General features: G+C 39.2%; 1 protein-coding gene across 2 annotated transcripts in view; it reads right to left on the minus strand.

The window, feature by feature from the left end:
• LOC114278633 (callose synthase 3) overlaps positions 1-26,343 on the minus strand; it is a 120,081-nt gene that overhangs the window by 79,752 nt on the left and 13,986 nt on the right. For both annotated transcript variants that reach the window (XR_014351147.1, XM_082906605.1), the window contains exons 3-14: positions 14,040-14,164; positions 13,835-13,928; positions 13,342-13,452; positions 12,841-12,957; positions 12,600-12,692; positions 10,491-10,582; positions 10,001-10,127; positions 9,397-9,534; positions 9,200-9,276; positions 9,002-9,095; positions 5,148-5,270; positions 4,874-4,988 (exon numbers count right to left, since the gene is read on the minus strand). Coding sequence is in view for 1 of the 2 variants with exons in the window: in XM_082906605.1 (XP_082762731.1) it covers positions 4,874-4,988; positions 5,148-5,270; positions 9,002-9,095; positions 9,200-9,276; positions 9,397-9,534; positions 10,001-10,127; positions 10,491-10,582; positions 12,600-12,692; positions 12,841-12,957; positions 13,342-13,452; positions 13,835-13,928; positions 14,040-14,164 (1,306 nt within the window). In the remaining variant the exon portion in view is untranslated. The remainder of the gene's footprint in view (positions 1-4,873; positions 4,989-5,147; positions 5,271-9,001; positions 9,096-9,199; positions 9,277-9,396; positions 9,535-10,000; positions 10,128-10,490; positions 10,583-12,599; positions 12,693-12,840; positions 12,958-13,341; positions 13,453-13,834; positions 13,929-14,039; positions 14,165-26,343) is intronic.

Genomic DNA, 26,343 nt, shown 5'->3' on the forward strand with positions numbered 1-26,343 from the left:
GAAAACCTGTCGACAACCATAAATATAGAATCTACTCCTCGTTGGGTACGACAGAGTCCCAACACAAAATCCATAGACAAGTCTTCCCAGTTATTGTTAGGCACAGGTAAAGGCATATAAAGACCAGTATTTTGAGACTGACCTTTGGATACCTAACACGTATAGCACTTCCTTACAAAATTCCCAACATCTCGCTTCAATTGAGGCCACAACTAACGTTCCTCCAAGCTTGCTATGGTCTTGTCTCTACCCAAGTGTCCGCTCCATCCTCCATGTAGGTCTCAGATTAGCTTTCCAAAGAGACGTCTTAGGAATGCAAAGACAATTTCCCTTTAATAAATATCCCTCAGTGACATGAAAATCAGTGACAGGTCTATTATCTTTACATTTACCCCATCTCTCTATAAAATCTTCATCTTCTTGGTAAAGCCCCTTCAAGAACTCAAATGCCACAATCTCATGGGTCAATGTAACTAGCAAATTTGCACAACGGCTCAACGCATTTGCAACCCGATTCAAAGTCCCTAACTTATGTCGAATGGTGTAAGGAAACTTTTGAAGAAATGTAGACCATCTGACATGCATGTTGCTTAGGTGCTTCTGACTGTTGATGAACTGCAATGCTAGATGATCCATGTATAGGAGCAACTCTCGTTGTGCTAGGTAATGTTCCCAATGCTTGAGAGCTTGTACCACCGCACAAAACTCTTGGTCATAGGTACTCCACTTTTGTCGGGCTTCACTTAGCTTTTCACTAAAGAAAGCCACTGGTCTCTTCTCTTGTGAAACAACTGCTCCAATTCCCATACCGCTAGCATCGCACTCCACCTCAAAAATCTTTTCGAAGCTAGGTAGAGCTAATACTAACATGGTGAAAAGCTTCCCTTTAATCAAAGCAAAGCTGTTCTCAGCATCGTCTCCCCAAAAGAACTTACCCTTCTTCATGCACTCTGTGATTGGCGCCATGATTGAACTAAAATTGCAGACGAATCGACGGTAGAATGTAGCTAACCCATGAAAGCTTTGAACATCACTGACAGTTGTTGGCATTGGCCACTCTCAGATAGCTTGAACTTTTTCTCCATCCACATGAATACCTTCTGAATTAATCACATACCCCGAGAACAATAGACTACTTGTCATGAAACTACAGTTCTTGAGGTTAACAAACTACTTATTCTCCTACAAAATTGTTAGCACTTGCTACAAATGCTCTATATGGTCCCTTTTAGATTTGCTATAAATCAAGATATCATCAAAATAAACAACTACAAATTTTCCAGTAAATGGCTTCAATACCTGATTCATAACGTGCATGAAAGTACTATGAGCATTGGAAAGTCCAAATGGCATAACCAACCACTCGTACAGGCCATCCTTGGTTTTGAATGTTGTCTTCCATTCATCTCCCGACCAAATTCGAATTTGGTGATACCTACTTCGTAAGTCAATCTTTGAGAACCACTTTGAACTTTCAAGTATATCAAGCATATCATCCAAACATGGAATAGGAAATTTGTATTTGATGGTGATTTTGTTGATAGCTCGCCTGTCAACACACATACGCCAACTTCCAACTTCCTTTGGCGTTAAAAGAGCTGGAATGGCACATGGACTCAAACTTTCACGAATATGCCCCTTTTGCAGCAACTCTTCAACTTTCTCCTTCAAAATCTCGTTCTCCTTTGGATTCATCCTGTAGTGCGGTAAGTTTGGTAAACTAGCTCCCAGCACAAAATCAATGTGATGCTAGATATCCCTTATTGGTGGTAGCTCATTGGATAGTTCATCAGCAGCAATCTCTTTAAATTCCTCAAGCAATGGTTGTATCTTCTCTGGAATCGGTACCACTGCTTTCTTCTTTCCCTCCTTCACTAGATCTTTGATAACCATCACATAAATCTCTTCTAAAGCTTTAAAATCTATCACAAACTCAGCCTCTGAACTAGCTATGGTGAGAAAAGACTACCCCTTTACTTTAGGTGGTTTGGACACTATTGTTGTGGTGAATGAGCCATAGCAATCTTATGAGTCCCCTACCTAAACAAATAGGTATTGTCCCAACCCTTAAATCTAACATCCACATCAAATTGCCAAAGTCTACCCAAAAGTATATGGGTAGCATCCATATCAATGACATCACAAACATCATTATAATGCTTGCCAATGGAAATTAGAACTCAATAAATTTCAGTTACCTTTGCTGTCGGGCCTTTCTTGATCCAACCAATGTTGTAAGGATTGGGATGTGGCTCAGTCTATAGTTTCAAGTGCTCCACCAATCTCTTCGGAACAAAGTTCTCGCAGCTTTCACTATCAACGATCAAATCACATGCTTTCTAGTTGACTGAACAACATGATCGAAAAATATTACGGCGCTAATTAAAATCCTCAGTCTTTGGTGCGAACAAAACTCGTTGGACCACACAGTTGACTCGTTCTCCATCATCTATGGCAAGCTCAGCCCGTCATACGGATCATGATCATCATCATCTACGCCCTCATCAACTCCAAAGTCATCATCTTCTTCCACTAGGTTGACTGGCCTTCGCTCTGGACAAACATTGGAACATTGGCTAGGCTTACCACACCTATAGCACTTGTCCTTTGTTGGCCTAGCATAAGGGTTAGGATTTTTAGGAGCTTCTTTAGCCATTGAACTTGTCGCCTGGTTGTTGCCTCTGCCATTAGCACCCATGGGTTGGTTTTTAGCAGTCAACGCTTGGACCCCCTTTCCCCTTTCAGGGGTAGGAAAAGAAGAATCCATAGTAGTCTGTCGATACCCCGAATATGTTGGCTTGCGCTCCAACAACTCAGCTTTGAGAACCATGTTGTGTGCTTCCTCTACAGTCCACAAAATTGCCAAACCAATCTTCTCTTGAATGGTTTGCTTCAACCTATTGAGTCTGGCTACTCGTCTTTTCGTCTCATTTAGGTTGTTGCATTTGAAAGTCGAGAAAACTACGCAGTGTAGCCAAACACATATTTGGACCCCTGTGAGCAATTTTAATAAAGCTGGAACAAGTATTGCTCTTAGTTTAGTTTGGTGGTAGAAATCTGTCCATGAGAAGCTAATTCATCCGCCGCCAAGTCTGAATTGGGTCCTTTCCTTGTCGTTGTCTAGTTCTTTATAATTGGTCCCACCAAATTGCAGCGCCTCCCTTCAATTTGGATGCAACTAATTTCACCATCTTTGATTCTGAAACCTCCATCATCTCAAAGAACCGTTCAGCTTCAGAGATCCAATCCAAGAAATCTTCAATATGTAGATTTCCACTGAATTAGGGAATATCAATATTCAACCAGTAGTCATAGATCCACTGCTGCTATCTCCTTGGTTGACGACCTCCGTACTCCTCAACCTCTGGCTTGGACCCTTCATTGTCTGATTGGACGTCTCAAGTTGTTTTGGACAAAATGGCCTCGGGCAATTCCTCTGGCGCCAACTCTGTCCCGGTTAATTGGTTGGCCTTGGGCAACTCCCTCAACATGTGCCCGATCAACTACTGGTGGTCTGTTGTTGGCGTTAAGAGTCAACCCAACAATCATGTCACGAATCTTGTCCAACTGCCATTGTTGGCTCTCAAATGCTTCTCACAAAGCACCGATCCCATGTTCACCATTAGTAGGTTTGTGTGTACATCTCTGTCTTATGCCATTAAGCTAGACAAATCCTTGCTCTAATACCACTTGACACAGCGGAATACGCTCGAAACTAGATATCGTTCTAGTAGACGAAAACTCTTGAATCCACAAGAAAAATAGAGTAACTTGAAAATTATATTAATAGATAATGCCTTTGCCCTTAGGCTTACATGACTATTTATACTAGATAAAGTTTGGAAACCAAGCATACTTGGAGGCCAAGGAAAATATAAAATAATAAAATTATATAATAGTAGTCTTGGTCACCAAGATTACTTGGAGACCAAGTATTACAAGAAAGTAACTAATTAGGATAATCCTTGGTCACCAAGGAAATTATATTCTTTAATAAATATTCTTGGTAGCCAAGTAAAAATTGTCCAAAATTATCATTTCCCCCTTAGTCAATAATTTGATTTCCTTGACTTGTGTTTGTCTAATTGCCTCAAGAAATCTGCAGCCACTTGTTCTACATCATAAACTATGTCTTCATTAGAAGTTGTGCGATAATACTACGCAGTAAGGGGCACATATGGGATTTTTCTTTTTTCATCCCCCGAATATGGATATAATATTGGAAGCTGGACCCATCTAGGGTCTAATGGTCTAGTTGTTTCTCTCCATGTTTGTACCAATACACATAACAAATATTGGTCACTCCATGAATATACCTTACATTAACTCCATATGTGTCCAATTCGAAGTATCTTGATAATGTTACTAATTGTCCTAAAAGTTTAAGCTAGCAAGAAATGGGCCCAATTTTGTATATGAAGCTATCTAACACCCTTCCTCAAATATAATCTCGTCTTCCATGTGGAGATGCAAAGAGACATTCATAAAGAGAATCAGAATGCAAATGGGAAATAAATGCAAACATAGAGACTTGAACCCAAGACCTCCCCCAACCTAATCTCTAATTCCATGTTAGACCACCAATTGTCCCAAAAGCTTAAGTTATTAGGAAATGCGCCCAACAATGTATATCAAGCTATCCAACATATATACCCAATATTACATGTGATGTGACTATAAGCCCAGTGAATCCCGTTGAAACATACTTTGTAATTGCAAGTACAGTGGAGACTACATCACTCTTCAAGCATACAATTTGGAAAATATAAAATGCATGGCTGTAAGAATGGTAACAAATTGTTCCAAGAGCTTGTAAAATCAGATTTACATACATCTCATGACAAGGCAGTCAAATGAAAATATTACAACCTACCTTGCCCAAGCTTTAGTATTGCAGCGGTGATAAACACACTCAGTACTTTGAAAACATCAGAACTGAATATTGATCTTGGTTTCCCCGTATCATTCCAAGCAACAATTATCATAGCCTTAATACAAATCAATTACAACAATATGTCAAATCAAAAGCATATGTATATATTCATACATAGAGACCCTATTGTAAGAGGGAGCTTTGTACACTGTGTATGACATTCATATATATATGCATAGATATGGACAAGGATAAATATTGAAGAAACAATTACCTGCAAGCACAATATAAAAAAACTCCACATTCTATCAAAGCTTCTAAACATATGCCAATATGATCGTATCTCCACAAAATTGACTTTCCCTATCCACTGATCTCTACCAGCTGGCTTGTTATCCTGAATTTGACAATAATCCCACATTCATTAGAGTTTCGTCAAACAATCCCTTCAAGGTGAACTTAACTTCAGAAATCTACAAGTGACATGAAGAATAGTTTTTTTTTTTTTTTTTTTTTTTTTTTGAATTAGTCAAGGCTATAGAAAAAATAACAGAAGAAAGATGAAACTCAGTAAGATTGCGACTCCAAGAATGCACAAAGAAACAACTTTAGACTATAGGTGATAATTTTATCACAAATTTTTATTTTTATTTTTAATAAGAGATCTGCGGTCACAAATATATTTGATTTACTTACAGTCAGTGTGATTGCCGAAATAGAAAGATACTAGCAATATTTAAAACTGAACATGAACAGAAGTTAGACCATTCCTTAGATCCCTACTAGCATGCACGAGCTGTCATTATGAAGTCTCTCACCAATAAAACAAATTACCAATAGAGTTATTTAGTAGTCATAAAAAAATATAGCAAAATGCATGAGAGGCAACACCAAATAAATTCAATGCTTCTCTTAGGAAAACAAACACCAAGCACAATAACACAGAAGAAATTCGAATTATTAGAGAATATCACCTTACCCTCATCTATCCTCATCTGTTAACCCATACATTTGACCCCCTTAAATATAAAAATCATCACCTTCACCCTTTCAGAAGATGGGGTATTTGGGTCAAAACATACAAGGTCATAGATGAGTGTGGTACAATGATATTCACCAATAGTTGACGGGTTTTGATGTAATTAAGCCCATTGTTTTGAAAACCGGACGGCCCACTGTTTTGAAAACTGGACAGTTAGACCGGCTGACCAATCTAGGTTTTGGTCCGGATACAACCTCAAACCCGTTCTATGTTTTTTGAACGAAAACCCATTCTAGTTTGAAAACTAACCTTGTTTCACTGAACCAGTAAATCCTGTGGTTGAACGGGTCAACTGGAAGAACTGGCACTGGTTGGAGCAAACTGGCCGGGCTTGACATGCATGGTTAGGCTTTGAAAAATGTAGTTCACAAGGATTGAACTCAGTACCTCAAGCATGAGACTATTATTGTTTACCACTAAGCAAGCAATACTCCTTATTGATAAATTAGTAGTTATATTTTATTTATTGTATTCTAATCATTTTCTCTCATATACTAATATAATTAACATTTTTATTTAAACATATATAATTCGTAAACATATTTACATAAATATATAATGTATATTTAAAACCTATTTTTTATTTAAGTATAATTTTTAATACATTTATTATATAATTATGACATCATGATTCGATCTAGTTTGACCCAATCGTTGAATTGGTGACCCATCCATCCAACTCCTTTTTTGATTCGTTCATAGATCTGGTTTTTAAAACCTTGATTAAGCCTATAATACTTCTCTGGCAATATAACTTTTCCCAATCCATAAGAAAAATAAACCATCCTGCCTTTCATCAGGTAGCGATGCCGGTTTCGATCCTTCTTTCATGATTTGCCACTTCGACTGGGCCGGTCAGAGGTCGAGCTGCCCGGTCAGCTCGCGGGGGTCCAAGGGGCAACGCCCCTTGGCGGGTCCTAGGGCAGTGCCCTGGCGGGGTTGAGGGGCAACGCCCCCAAAACAAAAAATGCAAAATGCATTCGAAATTGCTTGTCCGCTCGAGCGGCCGTTTATGCACTCGAGCGGAGAATGTTTGGTTTCAGAAGTTTGACCTGTCTGCAAAAGTATTTGGTTAGTGTATTTGATGCTCGAGCGGGGCATTCCACGCTCGAGCGGACCATGATATATCAGTTCATGAATCTGATATTTCATATCACTTTTTTCAATCTCCTCTCTCACTAAAACTCTCCAGAATTCCAGATCGGGAGCTTCTCTCTCTAGAAGTCATCTTCTCTCTTTGATTTCTCCAAATCCATTGGGATTTAGACCTAAGTTCTTCACCAAAGTTGGTTATCATCTCGAGGGCTTCATTGTGTACGGTGAAGATCGAGTTTTGACACCGTTGATTTTGGGGGTTTCATCTCATTTCTTCTTCAAAACTTGAGGTAGGGATTTTCTTAGAGTTATATATATGTTTTTGCAAGATCTAGATGATTTTCGAAATCATCATTTGATTAGCTTTGAGAAATTGATTGTTGATTTCAAGAAGATGAGTGATTTTGAAAGAGGGTTTAATTTTTTTTCCTTTTAAAATAGAAATTGAAGATTTTGAACCATATTGATTAAAGAAAGATGATTTTGGAGATATTATTCTAAATATCTTGGAGATGAATGATTTTGGTGAGAAAACCTAGAAATTGGGTCTTTTCTTTAAAAGATGTTGAAAATCCTTAGAAGATATTATCATATTTATTTTGTGTACCAAAATAAATAGATGTTTTGAAAATTGTTTATTTATATATAAATGAGGAATTTTGTGAAAAAAAATGAAAAATGTTGTTTATTTTGAAAATTGTTGTCAAAATGTTGATTTAGTCTTGAATTGACTAAATTGTTGAGATTGCTCGAAATGTGGGAATTACGTTATTCTCTTGAATGAATTGGATATAAAAGTATATATATATTCATCTTGTGGAATTGTGTTAAAAAGAGGATTGAGAATTTTGATCACAATGGTATATTGTGTGGAACAATTGAATATGGAAGTAATGTTGCATTGCATTATTAAGCATACATTGGCATTTCAATTCATTGGACTACGTTAAGTTTTGGAAATTTGCATTGAGAAAAGAATGTTGGGAAATGGGTTTTCATGAAATGGTTTTGGGGTAAATACAGTGATAAGTCTTGATAGGTGGTGTAGATGAAATGGTTTAAGTTGGCCTGAGTGTCCTTGGTGAAAGACCAGAAAGTCGCGCGGATAGGTGTCGAGCCTTCCGGTTAATACCGGTAAAAATGACAATTGGTAGTACTCGTATAGTCTACTTGCAGACACCGACCTAGGGATTACCAGAGTTGTATTTACCGCCCCCCTTTAATTAAATTGATAAATTTTGAACAGTTGAAGTTGCATAACATCATTGAGCATGATGGTTTTCAAAAGATGAAGATGTGTTTTATTTTCAAAAAGGCATGGCATGACATGAGCATTCATCTCTTGAGACTTGTATCAAATGTATATACTTTGTTAAGGATTTCCTACTGGGCTTTATGCTCACCCTATCGAATTTTTGTGCAGGAAAAGACATGGTGAATCCGCCTAATTGAGAGCGTGGAAATGTGTGTGTTGAGAGCACTAAAATTCTCATTCGTTATGATCATATTTGTAAGCCAAGGGCTATGTACGTGTGGGTTTGAATAACCATTTTGTGTACCGGGCTTAAGCCTTAGAAGATTGTAAACCCTTGGGGGTGCTTATTTGGTTATTTACTTGTTGTTGAATCAATGTAATATCGCATGAGGAACTATTATTATTATGTAATCCAAGTATGGGAAGTTATATTTGGTTTTCTTTTAAGAGAGCCATGATTGTTGCATTGTCATTTGGGCTAGAAATTTGGGGCGTTACACGTCTTTTTGTCAACAACAATGAATCAAGCATAGATAACTACCGCACATAACATAATATGGGAAGGCAGATAGTGCACAAGATGCAATCAATTTCAATCTTGCCAAGAAAATAGAACTATGCTTCTTTAAGTGAATGATGCATTGGTGTAAAAGAAATAAGCAACTCAATGGCTAATATCCAAACAAGGGAAAGAAAGAACAAAGTAATAATTAGAAGTTCTAAAATTAAAGCTTACCCCATTTTTTTCAACACGAAGCTTTTCAATGGGCAGACAAAAAAAGTCTGCATCAACTCTCATTGGCCAGCCTAAGTGGAAACAGTCAACTGACCTAAAAATTTAGTAAGTACAAAGTTATAACTTAAAGGTATATAAAATTAAGGACAAAATGACACCCACCCACCCACCCTCACACCAAAAAAAAAGGCGTAATACCAAAAGTATTCATTTAAATCATCATAGTTCCTCCACTGGGAATGCTTTGATATCCCTTTTCTGCTCCTTGCAGCTTCCTTTAAAATAAATAAATAAATAATAATAATAATAAAAGGAGTTGAAAATGATGTTACAGAAGTTGAAAAGAATATACAACCCAACCTTGTAAGAAATTCAAAAACTAATGCATGGAATACCTTTGCAATCACTTCGTAAATAGGAGTAACAACTTTCCTCAAGAAAGCCTCTTCCTCACCTCCATAGGCTGGCTTCACATTCTCTCCTGTCACAGGACTGACATTCCCAGCTAGCATACCATACAATTCAAACGCCATCTACAGTAAGTAACAACACATGAGAACCAAAAACATCATCAAAATCATTATGGGTATTATTCAATTAGAGATGAAATTGTCTCGCTAAATCACACACAATATGTTTGATCAAAAGAGATTTTGTGGAAATTTATGATGTTCGACTAGAAGCAAGAGGGCCCAAAAAAGTAGAATAAACATTTCATCCATGATATTTTTAAGAGCAAGGTTAAATAATCACCTAGTGATGGCAAGACACAATTGTCAAATAGAACTTAAAAAACACAAAATCACAATTTGTATCAGCTTTCAAATACACTAACATCAAAAGCTGACTTAGATGATATCAATCATAAGTTGACAAAGGGAAATGAAACAAATTTATATATTGAAATATGTTCTATATGTGGAAACTACGTATCACAATCAAGCTATTCATATCTAACCATATGCCATTATATGAAGAAAGAAACATTTCAAAGCATACATGATGATAAATATAGCAAAGGCATTCTGGCATGAATCTTAGGTTTGCAGCTTCACCCCATATAAGAAGATATAGGCTCATGTATAATAATTTACGCTGTTGCTCTTCCTGCTTTATGGTGGGTAACCTGCAATTTGACAACACAAGAATTTAATGATACAATTTACATAAAAGATACTATGCTTGAAACCTATTTTTTAAACACTCCCAGACATGTGACTATTATATAAAGTCACTTAACTAGATTGATGCTAGTCATATCCTTTTTAGCATGTTAGACACATCCATGTGAGATGCCAAAGAAACTTTTTATGTAAAATATGGTAACTTTTCCTGACTTTGTAGGCTTTACATATAGAACATCTGACTTCTATATTACACACCAAAACTAACTATAACTCAAGAATGTGTTTGACAACCAATTTTGACTTTTCTGATAGCAATACTGAAATTATTGATTGAACAAGACTCTTATCATGAGAAGCCTCACCAAAGACTACTTTTGCGATCTAAGTACTTGCACCATTTTTTGTAGTTCTTGAATAGTTTCTTCATCACTTCATCCAATGCACGTTCATCCAACTAAGCAACCAAAGAGAGAGAAAACTTGTATTAAGCATACTGACTAAATAAAATAAAGGCATCATCTAACATACTTCAGCTATTAAAATTTTAATAATCGATTAAATTTTAACCATTTCTGATATAGAACTTCATTAATTAACAATCAAACTGTTTCAGATGGAGAAAAGGAAAAAAAGCCCTTAGCCAGATCTGGTGCTTAAAACAAGGCAAGACTGCAATGGAGGGAAGCAAAAAAGGATGAAGAGAAGAATACTCATCAGAAATGTAAAGGAATTATAGCAGCAAAATGGACAACAGACCATAGTTAATAAAGCTTATTTTCTATAAATATGAAGTTTCTTAACAAAATTGTAGGTTCCTAAGAGGTCCATCAGGCTCCCAAAAGATCCATAATCAGGAAATTAGAATTAGACTATAGCGGGCTATTTAAGAGTTCTTAAAATTGTTAATGATCTTGGCATACTATTACAAGTTCACAATGTAATGTTTGTGCATTTCAAACTGGTCTTCTCTAAAATGATCCCCACTCCTAAGCCTAATTGTTGCTTCCTAAAATCTATAATTTCTATTATCGGGTTTCTCTGTACATTCTGCTTCCATTAATAAGGTGCAATTTGCATGCTCTATACATGTATGCAAACAAACATGCATACAAATACATATGCATGATATGTAGATGATTATGTAAGGCTCCTATTTCATTAATATTTCTTGAATGCTCACCATGGTACAATTCAAAGCTAAACAGTAAGAAACCTTCTTATCATTTTGAAATTTTTTGAGCCAAAAAATTAACCAAATGGAACGGGGGGAAAACAAGTTTTTTTCATTTGTAAAAGTAGTAATCCCCAAGAAGTGTAATAGGACATCACAAAAGTGTACGGAAAAAACTTTTCAAAACCAGATGTTGCCAAAAGTCTTCCATTCAGGCAATGAAGAAGATCAGACAACCAAAATGTTAAGTTAGATGAAGGGTAATTTTGTACTTATTCACTCATTTGATTAGTATAAATACGTATGGTTATAGAGGAAAAACCTAATATTGGGTTTGATGCCTCTTTCCTAAAAATCATTCTTTCTCTCTTGTTTTCTCCTCTCTTTTCACTCTCAAACTTGTTCATATAATATTAACTCAAAATGACAACAATTATTATCTCATTATGAAAAACCAACTTTAATAAGTGCCACCCCAACATTTCTCCACAACATAAACATAAACCTTGCATGCTCTGAAAACTGCAAACCAACTTATTGGAGAGATGATATCAACTAATGCAGACTGTTACTTGGATCACCACTAATCCTAAAAGCTTAAGCTTTTAGGAAATGGACCCAATATTGTATATCAAGCTATCCAATACTCTCCCTCATTTGCCACCTTGTCTTGCATGTGGAGCAACTAAACGGAGCTCAAATAAACAAGCATACCAAACCGGAAATGAAGAGACTTAAACCCAAGCCCTCTAGAACCAAAGCTCTAATATCATGTTAGATCACCACCAGTACCAAAAGTTCAAGTTAGGAAATGGATCCAACATTGCATGTCTAGCTATCCAAGGAAAACAATGAGAAATATAATGTTCTGTAAAAATTACATGCAATGATTTCACTTCAAAATGAGTGATAAAAGTAGTGGTGGTACAGTTTTATGGATAAGATAATGATAACAACAACTGTAAGGTCCATGAAGGTCATAATAATTTTCGATGTATGAAGCAGAGTTGACAATGTGATTGTGGCAGTGGTCCATGAAAATTGTGATCTCATTTTAACATGATCATGGCATTGGTGTCAGGAGCCTTAGCAAAAGCAATTATAGAGGTATCCATGCCATGGGTGTTTTGTAGGAATATAGATGTTGCTGCTAGATGCAGAGGAGCTGATAGTAGTGAAAGCAATTATGGGGGCATTGCATTTGTATCGCCCAAGGAAAGAATTGTTTCAGAAGACAACCTTAGGTAGTTACTCATCACCAAAAAAAGGAAAGAAAGTAAAAGAAAAGAAAGAGGACAACCTTAGGTTGTTGATCAGGTTTCAGAAATTGCCGAATGTGCACATTTGCAAGTAATAGAATGATATGCTCCCTTTGATTTGCCACATTATCCTTCTGCAAATTAATTTTTCAAAAAATCAATATTTATGGACCTGAAGAAAAATTAGACAGTTTGCTCTCCATTATATTGAAGTAGCATTTTCAATCACCAACATACAAGAAATACAAGCATAGACAAAAAAATATATATATAATATGTCACCTGAAAGCCAAATACTACTTGAAGCCAGTCTAGGATATCATCATCTTTTTTCTTCTTGTAGTCCCTTGGCCATGGAAGGCCCCTGGTGTTACGAAATGCTAAAAGAGCAGCTTGAATCTGCAAATTAAAATAACAAACAGCAGTATTTTTAACCATATTTTTTTAATCGGCAAAAGTCAGTTGTTAGTAGTTAGATAGATCAACACCTATGGGAGTCAGCCTCCCCACTCTTGCAAAGCACCAAGTGCTTGCCTCTTACTTCAACTCCCCCTTAGGAAGAGTTGAACCCATGACCTTAGTGAGAATAATATTAGTATAATATATATTATGTGAATATTATTCTCACAGACCTCGCCCTTGGGACTAAGCCCTTAGGAGAGTATGGTGGCCAACTAGGCTAGGTCTAGTTGGTGGCAGTATTTTTAACCAGAAGTAGTAAAAGCTTAAAGCAAAGGTGAGAAATGCTCCGGAGTTGAAAGCTATTGAGAGTTGGAAACAAACCTCTTGATATCTCATAATTGCCTGATTTGCACTATCGGGATCAAGAGGAAGAATATTATAAGGGAGATAGATCTCAGTCTTTTCTGCAACTTTATCATGAGCTTCCAATATCTGTGCAAGGCAAATCATTATGCTAAGTGATATGTGGGAAACACCCCATATGCAATCAATCTTCTAAGTTTGATGGTCATTTAAGCTTTGCATTTGCAAGAAACCCACAGAAGAAATAGTTCCCTCTTAAAAGAAAACTTAAGAGAATTTGACGTTCTGAGGATTAAAGAAAGGAGGAGGCTAATCAGAAAAAAAGAGATGTTAAACAATTAAAGGTCCAACTGATCATCACATCTGTATTGTAAGTATGAAGTTACGAATTATCCAGCCAAAGTAATAGGAATTAGACCTAACACGATTCCAAATAGAAAAACTTCAATCATTTCAATTTGTTTAAAAGAAAAAAATAAAAAATACAAGACAGGATGGCATTTAGTTTCACCTCACGATCAACTTCCACAGCCTGGGTCTGATTGACAGCCTTCAGAACCTCGAAGAGAACATTAGCAGTTTGGTACGCTTTGGTAAGCTGTGCACTAATAAGCAGAAAAAAAAAAAAAATTGACAGTCAAAACAAAACACAGTACTAGAATAGCAAGTGCCAAGCATGTTGCCTGAAACTCTATCATCTCTCCTAGAAAACTCACCGATCAACTTTATCAGTAGCATTATGCAAAGCTTGAATATATTTTTTGTAGTAGTGATGATAAAAAGTCTGCATCTCACGTGGATCACTTTTGTTTACTCTTCCCATCAACGTTGAATCATTCTCCTTAGGAAAATTAAAGAAAGATAAATTAACAAATAGAAAGAGAATTATTAAGAGGTAATAATAACAAATAATAGAATGGCCCTACACACCAATGAACATACAACACATCAAGAAGCACCAGATCCCAAGTAAGGGTGTTAGTAAGTTGGCTGGTAACGATGCTCACATAAAACACCATAAAAAAAATAAAAAAGACAAAAGGAAAACATTTAGAAAATAAGTTGGGTATCCAAGTGTATTATCCGAACCTAGTAACGTCCATTACTCTTTTTTGGCTTGTGAGTAACATCGATTACACACAGCGGGCCTAACATACATCGTATGTTAAGACAAACATTCAAATTTGGTATGTGCTGTTATGTCCATATAAATTTGTAAAAAATAAATCAGTGAAAATTTTACTAATATTATAAATAAAAAATATTATAACAACACTGCCAACTACATAAAGACAAGGGCAAAATTCATTTTACCCCCTCGTGGTTTGTGGCCAGAGCACTTTACCCCCTATGTTCAAATATAGCCAGAAAGCCCCTATGTAATTTTTGACCAAGGTATAACAATTAACTATTGATGTGAAATCACTATAATACCCTCAACCTCTATGCATTTTTTTGTTATTTTCTTTCTCTCTCTTCATGTCAAAGAGTTGAACAATGTTTTTTCATGTTGTCAAAGATCTCATACACATAATTTATAATTCCTAACGTTAATTCAATTAAATGACAATTAATCATAAATTCTTAATCCTAACATCTTAATCTAATTTTAATTTAATTATATTTAGATCACAATTAATCCTAAATCCTTAATTATTTATTGTAATTCCTAATATCTTAATCTAATTTTAATATAATTATATTTTAGATCAATCCTTAATTATATATTTTATTTTATTTTAATTAACATCTTAATCTAATTTTAGGTTTGGAGAAGATGGGGGTAATTGTCTTTTTGTTGTGTCAATTTCACTTTATTTTTCAAAAAAGTAAACCCACTCGGAAAAATTGTGCATGTGATATACCTTCCATTAGTTTAGATGGAAAAACTAATAGTGGCATTTTAATCTAAAACCACATGGGGGCTTTCTGGATATATTTGAACCATAGGAGGGTAAAGGGTGTTAGAATAGGAATTATGTTAGAATAGGAATTAAGTTAGAATAGGAAATACGTGATTGTGTGATTGTGTTTCCTTATGTTATACTCAGTATTATCAATATAAAAGGAAATGGAGTCTAACTCATTCCCTAACATTTTGTCTTCTCTAAACTTTCATGGTATCAGAGCTACAACCCTAGCCCATCGCTTCTTACCCCTATTGACAGTCCTGTCTTGAGTCTAGGAGACCCGACAGCCATTGTAGACCCTCAGGTAGCCACCGTCGATCCTCCGACAGCCCAAAGCACACCTCCATCAGCCTTGTCCAGGCCTACGATAGTTCAATTGGGCTCCCCGATAGCCTATGAGGCTTAGTCGGCAGCTTCTCTGAGTCCCTAAGGGCCTGTCGGCAGTCCCTCTGACTGTCTAGGGGCCTGTCGGGTGGCCCTTGTCGCCACCGTCTCTGGTGTGCGTGACTCTGGTCGGCATCTCTGAGTCTCGGTTTGCCTCCTGCCTTCGTTTGCCTTCATCTTCGTCTGTCTTGGTTGGAAAGTCCACACCCTTTACTTCTCTTATTTCTCTTTTAAAACACAACCAGAGAAAAAATAAAAAAATCTGATGATGTTAAAAAAAAAAAAAAAAAACTAGCTTCTTAAATTCTTTATGCTTTTCTAGTTCTTCTTGTCCTGGTTCCTCCACTCTCATCTTTCGGGTTTGTGATTGGCTTTGTGATTGAGGACTAGTGACTAGAGTCTCCATGGCAAATTTGACTAGTGAGTCTACTACCTCTCAGCCATCTCAGGGCGTGAGTTCGGTTATCCCTTCTCCTATGACTGATAACCTCAACCTTGGCCTTAAAATCACCTCCTCTCTATTTAATGGTCAGAATTTCCTCGTGTGGTCGCTAAGTGTTAAAATATATCATCACCTACCACCTCCACTCACCTCCACTACTACACTCACCTACCACCACCATCTCCACTTCACATCTCCTATATATAGGAATATATATAGGAATCAATGTAAACACTACAATATAACAATCAAATACAATCAATAATAACACATCAGTTTCTTTACATGGTATCAGAGCAAGGTTAAGACCTTAGTATTTCTCGCTTCACCGGCGGGCGGCAACCTCGCCTTGACCGCCCGCCGGACCTCAACCTATTCCGCTGGCATCTCTATCACACCCATAGAAGCCATAGCAGCAAGCAAATTCCTCTTCTCCATCATCATTTTCCACATCAGTCTTCAAAACCCATATCGACCCTGCAATCCAAATATAGCGGAAAAGCTCTGGATTACATATATAGAGAGATACAGAGTAGAGAGAGAATCGATCGGGGGTAAAACCCAGAAGTTCAAGTTGTAGACATGCATCCTCTGACAAACTTGCAACACAACCACAAAGGTGACGACCCGGCAACACAACCACTCGCCGCCGACAAACTTGCCACTCGGTCCACTCGTCTCCACCACTCGGTCCGGGTCAATGTACGCCGACTCGGCGTCCTCCGCCTCTCCTCCGCCGGAGCATCCCCTCTCCTCTCCGCCGCCGCCGCTCATTATGGCTTGCTGAAGCCGCTCTTACAGCGCCGCAGCCGTGGCCTCCTGCGCCTCCGCGCTCAGCTGCGCCGCCCAGTCCACCACCGACGGCAGACTGTAGTTCATATCGCTGGCGGAGTGTTGAGGTTTGTTTCCGCTGGTGTTTCAGCTGGATAATTATCGGAGGGGACTGGAGATAAAGAATATATTTGTATATATGTAAAATGGAGGGTTGACAAGGGGTGACACTCAATCTGTTGCTTGATTCTAGAAAAAAAAAAAAAAGAAAAAAAAAGAAAACCCATATACAGAGATAGGGAGACACACGAAACAAAGGGGAGAGCGCCTTGATCTGTAAAACACACAAACCCATACCACTTTTTATTTTTCTTCTGAAGCCACTAAACCAATCTTCCCTTTTTTTTCTTTTCTCTCACTTTACTTTTTCCACTTTCAAACCGACATTCTTTTTTTTAATATTTCAGCCTTTTCCCTTCCCCATTTCCACCCACGTTTCCCTTACTTTACAACCAAACCTCTTTCTTTTGTCAGACTCCACATCCCCCACAATGTGCTGTTGCCCAAACCCATCATTCCTTCCACTAGAGTCTGTATATATATATATTTTTTTTTTCTGATTCCAAAAAAAAAAAAAAAAAAAAAAAAAAAAAGGAACGAATGCAGAAGCGGAAGAACTGGACACCAAACTTATTTTATTCATGTCGGGGTTCACTCCGATCACCATTTTACACCACCAAAAAAAAAAAAAAAAAAAACGACCCCACAAAAAAAAGAAACAAACCCAACAACCACATCCACATGCGGGCTTTTTCTCTACTCTGCCGCCGGTCTTTTCTTCTTGCCTCCGTCTTGGGCGGTCCTTGCCGGTGTTGCCTCCGTGTTTCCCACTCCACTGGGCACGATCACTACTCCCTGCTCCTCCATTGCAGCATACGGCGGACCTCCAAATCGGAACATCACGGTGGCCTTCCGCTTCAGCTCCTTGTTTTCTGCCCTTAGCACGCTTATCTCTGCTCGCGCATCCTTATACATGCGTTGGAGCAGAGCCAGCTGGGCGTTTAAATGCTGCACCTCATTTGTCCTGCTCTGCAGCCGGTGCGACAAGTTTGTGACCGCAGTCATGGTCTCCACACATGACTTCAGTGTATATTGATTGGCTTCAATATCTGTTTGCCCTGCCATTTTTTGCTCCACAGGCCGCATCGGAAAGTTCAACGGAGCAAACTCCGGGGCACTTGGTTGAGGTTCCAGTGCCACCGCACCAGTTCTCTCTCTTGTTGACTCGTTGAGGTCAGGAAAGAGGGTGAGCAGACCGCGGGAAGACGAAGCCATTTTCTGGGCAACAAAGTGTTACAGACTATCTCTCTCAGCACAAGGAACTCTCTTTCTCAGCAACACGAAGGATTTTTCAGAGGTTTCTCTCAGTTTTTCTCTGCCTCAGCCTCTGCCTTCGTCTTGGTTATATAGCCAAGGCAGCCACGCGCATCGCGCGCCTCTTGACGCCCGACACACTGGCACGCCTTTTCATGGCACGCCAGCCAAGGCACTCACGTGCCTCGCCATCATATTTGGCACGCCTTTTGATGCATCGGGCACGCCTTTTGATGGCACGCCTTTTTGAAAGATTGGGCACACCTTTTGAGGGTGCGTTTTTTAAGGGTCCGACAAGACTCTATAAACTGTCCCGACATTGATTCCGGTTAGCATCTCCAACGGTCCGACATGACCCCATAAACTGTCCCGACATTGATTCCGGTTAGCTTCTCCATCGGTCCGGTGTGACCTCGTCAACTGTCCAGACTTTATCTGCTACAGCGGTCTGCCACAACCATACAGTGTCCTCTACAACGTTATGACACCACCATACAGTGTCCTCTACCACGTTATGACACCACCATACAGTGTCCTCTACACCGTTATGACACCGCCATACAGTGTCCTCTACACCGTTATGACACCACCATCCAGTGTCCTCTACAACGTTATGACACCACCCTACAGTGCCTTCACCGACGGTCTGACACGACCATACAGTGTCTCCTCTCCTTTTTTTTTTATTTTTATGTATTTTCTTGTTTTGTTACTCTCTCCAAACTCAAGTTGGTTAGTTCCTATCCTTCTTGAGTTTGCGGGGGGCTGTTAAAATATATCATCACCTACCACCTCCACTCACCTCCACTACTACACTCACCTACCACCACCATCTCCACTTCACATCTCCTATATATAGGAATATATATAGGAATCAATGTAAACACTACAATATAACAATCAAATACAATCAATAATAACACATCAGTTTCTTTACACTAAGTCTAACTATTTTCTAAAGAGTAGAGGGAAGATAGGATATGTGGATGGGAGGGTTCAGGCACCCAGTTTTACTGATCCTCATTATGACCAGTGGGAGATCACCAATTCTCTAATTATAGGTTGGTTGATCCATTCTATAGTTTCGAAGATTGGAGAGGGCTACTTGTCTATGGACACTACCCAGGATATTTGAGAGGCCATAGCTACTACTTATTCCAGGAAAGGGAACTTCTCACAGGCTTTCGAGTTACGTCGCTCCATTGAGAGGTCGGTGCAAGGTGAGATGACTATCCTTCAGCATTTTACCTTCCTTAGCAATGGATGGAAGCGTCTTGATCACTTTCAGGATTACAAACCTATATGTCCCGCCGATTCTGCTGGTTACCGGACATTTGTAGTACAAGAACGGGTCTTCAAGTTCTTGGAAGGCCTGAATGTAGAGTATGATCTTGTTCGGAGCCGAGTCCTTGCATGGATGTGCTTCCTTCTCTCCAGGAAGCCTTTGCTTTTGTGCAAAATGAGGAAAGTTCCACTCTGCTATGCTTCCTCCTGTCACTAGTGATCGCTCTGCCTTGGTTTCTGCCCCTCCTTGAGATGCTGTGCCTCGTGGTTCTCGTCCCTCCTATGAGAAGGATCAGCTTTATTGTGATTACTGCTGTAGACCTCGCCACACCAGAGAAACTTGTTGGAAGCTGCATGGCACCCCTTCTAGTGGCCGAGGAGACTGTCCTGGTACTCATGGGGGTCCGGTCTGGTCAGTCGAGAGGCCGAGGGGCCAATGCACGGATGCATCTTTCCGACACGGTTGAGCCACCACCTTCATCTCTAGTTGTCTCACCGGCTGCTGATGTTTCGGGGTTATCTGCCTCGGATTTTGAGATTGCTCTTCGCCACTTGCTAGACCGTCGAGCCTCTCCTTCTACTACAGGAGCACCCTCTTCTTCATTTGCCGATTCAAGTAACTTGGCTTCATCTCCATGTGCATTGCTATCTCATACGTCTGTACCATGGATTATTGATTTTGGTGCTTCCGACCATATATCTGGCTCCTCTAATTTATTTTCAAAGTATAACCCCACCTCAGGTCAGGAAAAAGTACGTATTGCTGATGGTTACCATTTCGTATGTGTCAGGGAAATGTTTAATTCATGTCACCTTTTCCCTTCCTTTGTCTTCTGTCCTACATGTTCCCAATTTTAGTGTTAATCTATTATCTTTCAGTCGTATTACCTATGACTTAAATTGTAGCGTGACATTTTTTCCTGATCATTGTCTTTTTCAGGACCTTATCACGGGAAAGAAGATTGGCAGTGGTAGAGAGGAACATGGGCTCTACATTCTGGATTAGACAGATAAGCTAGCTAATTCATCTACTCAGTTACCATCCACCAAGGAAGACATTTGACTGTGGCACCGTCGCTTAGGACACCCCTCCTTTTTATTACTTAAGCATTTATTTCCTTTTGTTTTTGAGAAAAATAATGTGTCAGGTTTTCAGTGTGAACCTTGTCAACTTGAAAAACAACACAAGGCCTCTTTTGCTCCTTCACTTAATAAAAGTTTAATTCCCTTTTCTTTGATTCATTCTGATGTATGGGGTCCCTCTCGTTTTGTGTCTTTAACCGATCACAAATGGTTTGTTACCTTCATAGATGATTGTTCCAAGGCTACTTGAGTCTATTTGATGAAAGATAAAAGTGAGGTGTTTTCTCTGTTTCAAAACTTCCATAAAATGATTTGTACTCGGTTTGGGGCAGTTGTACAAATTCTACGTTCTGATAATGGGGGGGAATATATTGACTCAGGCCTTACCACTTACTTCGCCACTCATGGCATTATTCACCAGATTTCCTGCACTAATACCCCTCAGCAAAATGGTATTGCCGAACGTAAAAATTGTCGTCTCCTTAATGTCGCCCGTTGTCTATCATTTGAGATGCGTGTTCCTCGTTCCTATTGGGGGGAAGTGGTTCTCACTGCCGCTTATTTGATTAATTGTCTTCCTACCGAAGTCCTGCAAAAACAAACACCTCTTCAAATTTTGTTCAGGTCTACCTCTTCTGGGTTCAACATTTCTCCTAAGATTTTTTGTTGTGTTTGCTTTGTCCATAATCATTCACCCACTCATGGTAAATTAGATCCTAGGTCCCTTAAGTGTGTTTTTCTGTGTTATTCTACCACCAAAAAGGATTATAAGTGTTATCATCCTCCCACTCGCAAATGATTTGTTTCCATAGATGTCACTTTCTTTGAGTCTCGGTCTTACTTTCCGACCTCCCTGATATCCCAGCCATCCCTTCAGGGGGAGCCTTGGTGTGAAGAGATTCCTATTCCACTTCCGTCTATGGTTGAACAGATAGAGGATGATAAGCCAGCAGTTGTTGAGGAAAAGGAAGCAGACAAAGTTTATATCCGGGACAAGGACAGACAACGAGTCACCTGGATGCAAGAGACTACTTTCCTTCCTTTACTGCCAACTTCTTCTCTCGATGAGTGTCCAGAGTCAACCCCTTCTCCTGAGAGTCCAAGTAATTCTAATTCTAGTGCTTCTATTCCTGATTTTTCAGATCTTGGTGTTCCCATTGCTAATAGGAAGGGAGTTAGGTCATGTACTCAGCATCCTGTTACTAATCATGTCTCTCATTCTAATCTGTCTTCGTCATACAAAGTTTTTCTGTCTAAAGCGTCTTCTGTGAGTCTACCTACCAATTTTCAGGATGCTCTCTATGCTTGAATGGAAGCATGCCATGATAGAAGAAATGAGAGCTCTCAGCAAGAGTGGCATTTTGGAGTTAGTGGAGTTGCCTAGAGGCAAAAATCCAATTGGGTGTAAATGGGTGTATACGGTAAAACACAAAGCAGATGGGCCCATAGAATGGTATAAAACAAGACTGGTTGCTAAGGGCTTTACTCAGACTTATGGGGTGGATTACCATCAGACATTCGCACCGGTTGCTAAGATGAATTTTGAGAGAATCTTACTCTCTTTTGCTGCAAATTTGGATTAGCCATTTCATCAGCTTGATGTGAAGAATGCCTTCCTTCATGGAGATTTAGCAGAAGAGGTCTATATGGATATTCTTCCTGGTTTTGCGGATGCTAAGTCTAATAATAAAATATGCAGGCTCCAAAAGTCACTTTATGGGCTAAAGCAGTCTCCTAGGGCTTGGTTCGAAAGGTTTGGTCAAGCTATGCTAAGATATGGGTTCAAGCAAAGTCAAGCTGATCACACCTTGTTTGTGAAACACTCCTCACATGGTAAGACCACAGCTCTTATTGTCCATGTTGATAATATTGTTCTGACAAGAGATGATGTTGAGAAGATTCCTCGTTTGAAAGAATACTTAGCCAAGGAGTTTAAAATCAAAGACTTAGGCTATTTGAAGTATTTTTGGGGCATTGAAATAGCTCGGTCCAAGGATGGCATCTTCATATGCCAAAAGAAGTATGTACTTGACTTGCTAAAGGAAACTGAAATGCTTGGAGGTAGACCATGTGATACACCTCTAGAACCGGGCCAGAAACTGAGTGAGGATCAAGAAGAAGATCCTGTGGACAGGGGGAGATATCAGAGACTAGCGGGAAAGCTCATATACTTATCCCACTCATGATCAGACATCACCATTGCCGTAAGTGTGGTGAGTTAGTTTATGCATGCTCCGAGAACTTCCCACTTAGAGGCCGTAATGAGAATCCTAAGATACTTGAAATCTTCTCCTAGAAAGGGTCTCTATTTCTCAAAACATGGCCATCTCAATGTGGAGGCATTTACTGATGCAGATTGGGCTGGATCCGTCACTGACAGACGATCAACTTTCAGATATTGCACATTTGTTGGTGGTAACCTAGTGACATGGCGAAGTAAGAAACAGAATGTGGTTGCTAGATCTAGTGTTGAGGCAGAATTCAGAGCTATGGCTCAGGGTGTATGTGAGTTACCATGGATTAAATTATTATTGGGAGACTTGGGAATCCATTCGAATGACTCCATGCGACTATACTGTGACAACAAGGCTGCGATCAACATAACTCATAATCCAATTCAACATGATAGAACTAAGCATGTGGAGATAGATAGGCACTTTATCAAGGAAAAACTCACTAGTGGTATCTGTAAGCTTTCTGTATTTCTGTATATTCAATTGTATGTATATATGATTACAATTAGACCTTAAATTATATAGCCCCAACTCCTAAACCAAAAACGAAAATATAATCATGCCTCTAATAGGACTCTAATACAATCACGCCTCTAATAGTACTCTAATATGTACAACCACAATCATGCCTAATTTGGAAAATACATAATATATTCTCACACCCCGCTCAAACTCAAGGTGTTTTAGCAGAAAACACTAAGAGTTTGTTAAGAAGAAATTAAAATCAAGCAGTAGTGTGAGTCTTGGTGAAGAAGTCCGCAAGTTGCAAAGCCAAAGGGATGAAAGGAAGCGGGATAAAGGTAGACTACAAATGCTGGCGAACAAAGTGACAATCAATCTCAATGTGTTTCATCCGCTCATGGAAGACAGTATTGTAGGCAATCTGAACAGCACTATGGTTGTCATGATAAAGAGAGCTTGGAAAAGACTGAGAGACACCCAAATCAGATAAGAGACAACGAAGCCAAACAATCTCAGCAGTGGCATGAGCCACAGCACGATACTCAGCTTCGACAGTAGAGCGAGCAACGACTGTTTGTTTCTTACTTTTCTAAGAGATCAAGGAATCACCAAGAAACATACAAAAACTAGACGTAGACTTGCGAACAGTAACATCACCAGTCCAATTAGAATCAGCATAGGTCACCAAGTTCAAAGAAGAAGTAGAGAACAACAATAAGCCCTGCAAGGTGGTACCCCTGAGATAGCGAAGAATGCAAACCAAAGCAGCCTAAAGGGTAGAGCGAGGAGCAGACACGAACTGACTAACCACATGAACAACATAAGCAAGATCAGGGCGAGTAACATTCAAATAAACTAAACAACTCATAAGCTCGCGATATAAAGTGGGATCATCTAGAAGGACACCATCAGTAGAGTTAAGCTTCACATTAAGCTCAATAGGTGTATCAAAAACCATAGTATCAATAATACCAGCATGGTGAATGACCTCATTAGCATACTTAGCCTGAGACAGAAAATAGCCCTTTAGAGAAGCAACCTTAATACCAAGAAAATACCGTAATAGACCCAGATCCTTCATTTCAAAGGTGCGGAAGAGATGCTACTTGACCTCAGAGATAGCAGAAGAGTCAGAACCAATGATGATCATATCATCCACATAGAGTAAGAGAGCAACAAAACCAGCCGAGGTACGTTGAAAAAATAAAGCAGAGTTAAAAGCAGAAGGATGAAACCCAAGCTTGGTAACAGCAGTCTAAAAGCGATCATACCAAGCATGAGGAGATTGCTTCAGACCATACAGAGCACGCCGAAGACGACAAACCTGGCCAGAGGAATAGTGAAGGCTAGGGGGAGGACGCATGTAAACCTCCTCAGTGAGATGGCCATTAAGAAAAGAATTCTTAACATCCACCTGATAAAGAGGCCAAGAACAAATAGCAGCGACAGAGATCAAAATACGGACAATAGTCATCTTGGCAACAGGAGCAAATGTCTCCTCATAATCAATACAATACTCCTGAGAGAAACCTTTAGCAACCAGACAAGCTTTGTAGCGCTCAAGAGAACCATCAGAATGAGTCTTGACTTTGTAGACCCATTTGCAACCAACCAGGTTCTTACCAGCAAGCAAAGGAACCAACTCCCAAGTATTAGTTTTCTGTAGAGCAGACAACTCATCCTCCATAACTTGAACCCAATGAGGATCCTAACAGGCCTCCTTGTAAGACTGAGGTTCTGAAAAAGAGTGAATAGTAGACAAAAAAGTACGATAGAAAGCAGAAAAACATGTATTAGACCAACCTAACCTGTTTGGAGGATTACTCGCTCGAGTAGGATATCGGTGTTCAGCAGGATTGGAGTCGTCATAAGCAGGAGGAACAGCAGCACGAGCAGAGACAACCAGTGGAGGAGGAGAAGAAGCCGAAGGGAGAGAAGTAGCCAGAGGTGAAGCAGGAGGAGAAGATAGAACAAGCTCAGGAGGAACAGTGGAGATGTACTCATCAGACGAGACCTCATGGGTCAATGTGAACCAAATCTTTTTTGGAAACTAGAGCAGTAAGAGGGAAAAGCTGAAAGTAAGACAGACGTTCGAGAAAGGCAACATGACGGCAGACATAATGGTGACGAGAGACAAGATCGTCACATCGGTGGCCTTTCTAAGTAAGACTGTAACCCAAAAAGACAAACAAGACAGACTGGGCACTGAGTTTGGTCTTTCCGGAGAAGAAGGGCAAAACAAGCAGACCCAAAGACACACAGGAGGGAATAATCCTCATAAGGGGATCAACTGGAGAGTAAGGGAGTCGGCATGCGATTAAGAAGGAAAGCAGCAGTAAGAATTGCCTCACCCTATAATGGTGCCGGAACAGAGGCAGAGAGAAGAAGAGATCGAGCTGTCTCAAGGAGATGATGGTGTTTACGCTCAGCACGACAATTTTGGGCAGGGGTATCAGTACAGGAGGCTTGGTGAATGGTGCCCAATTTGGCCAAATACTCACAGAATTCAGTTTTAAAGTATTCCCCACCCAAGTCAGATCGGAGTATTTTAATTGTGGCCCCAAACTGTATAGTGATCATAGACTGAAAGGTACGATATATATGGTAGAAGTCAAATTTATGAGCCATAAGATAAACCCAGGTATAGCGGATACAATCATCAACAAAGTACACATAATACACAGAACCCTCTTTAGTGAGAATAGGAGAAGGTCCCCAAACATCAGTATGTACAAGAGAAAAACGGGAAGCAGAAATAGAAGTACTGTTATTAAAAGGTAAAGCTGTCATTTTAGCAAGTTTACATCCTCAACACTCATTAATTTGACTAGGAGAAACTTTGCCTAACAATCCTGACTGAACTAATGACCGCAAGCGGTCAACAGACAAATGACCTAAGCGAGAATGCTATAAATAAAACTGACTCGACTGAAAATATAACTGAAAAGATAAAAGTGCAACAAGGGAGGTAGACTAAGGAAGATGCAGGTTTTCCATCATATAAAGATCTCTAACTCTACAGTCGATCCTAATCTGCTTCTTGGACACCCAATCCTGCACATAACAGACAAAAGAA

This window comes from Camellia sinensis, chromosome 14 (assembly GCF_055761805.1).
Source record: "Camellia sinensis isolate YWXY chromosome 14, ASM5576180v1, whole genome shotgun sequence".
In the NCBI taxonomy this organism is placed as follows: domain Eukaryota; kingdom Viridiplantae; phylum Streptophyta; class Magnoliopsida; order Ericales; family Theaceae; genus Camellia; species Camellia sinensis.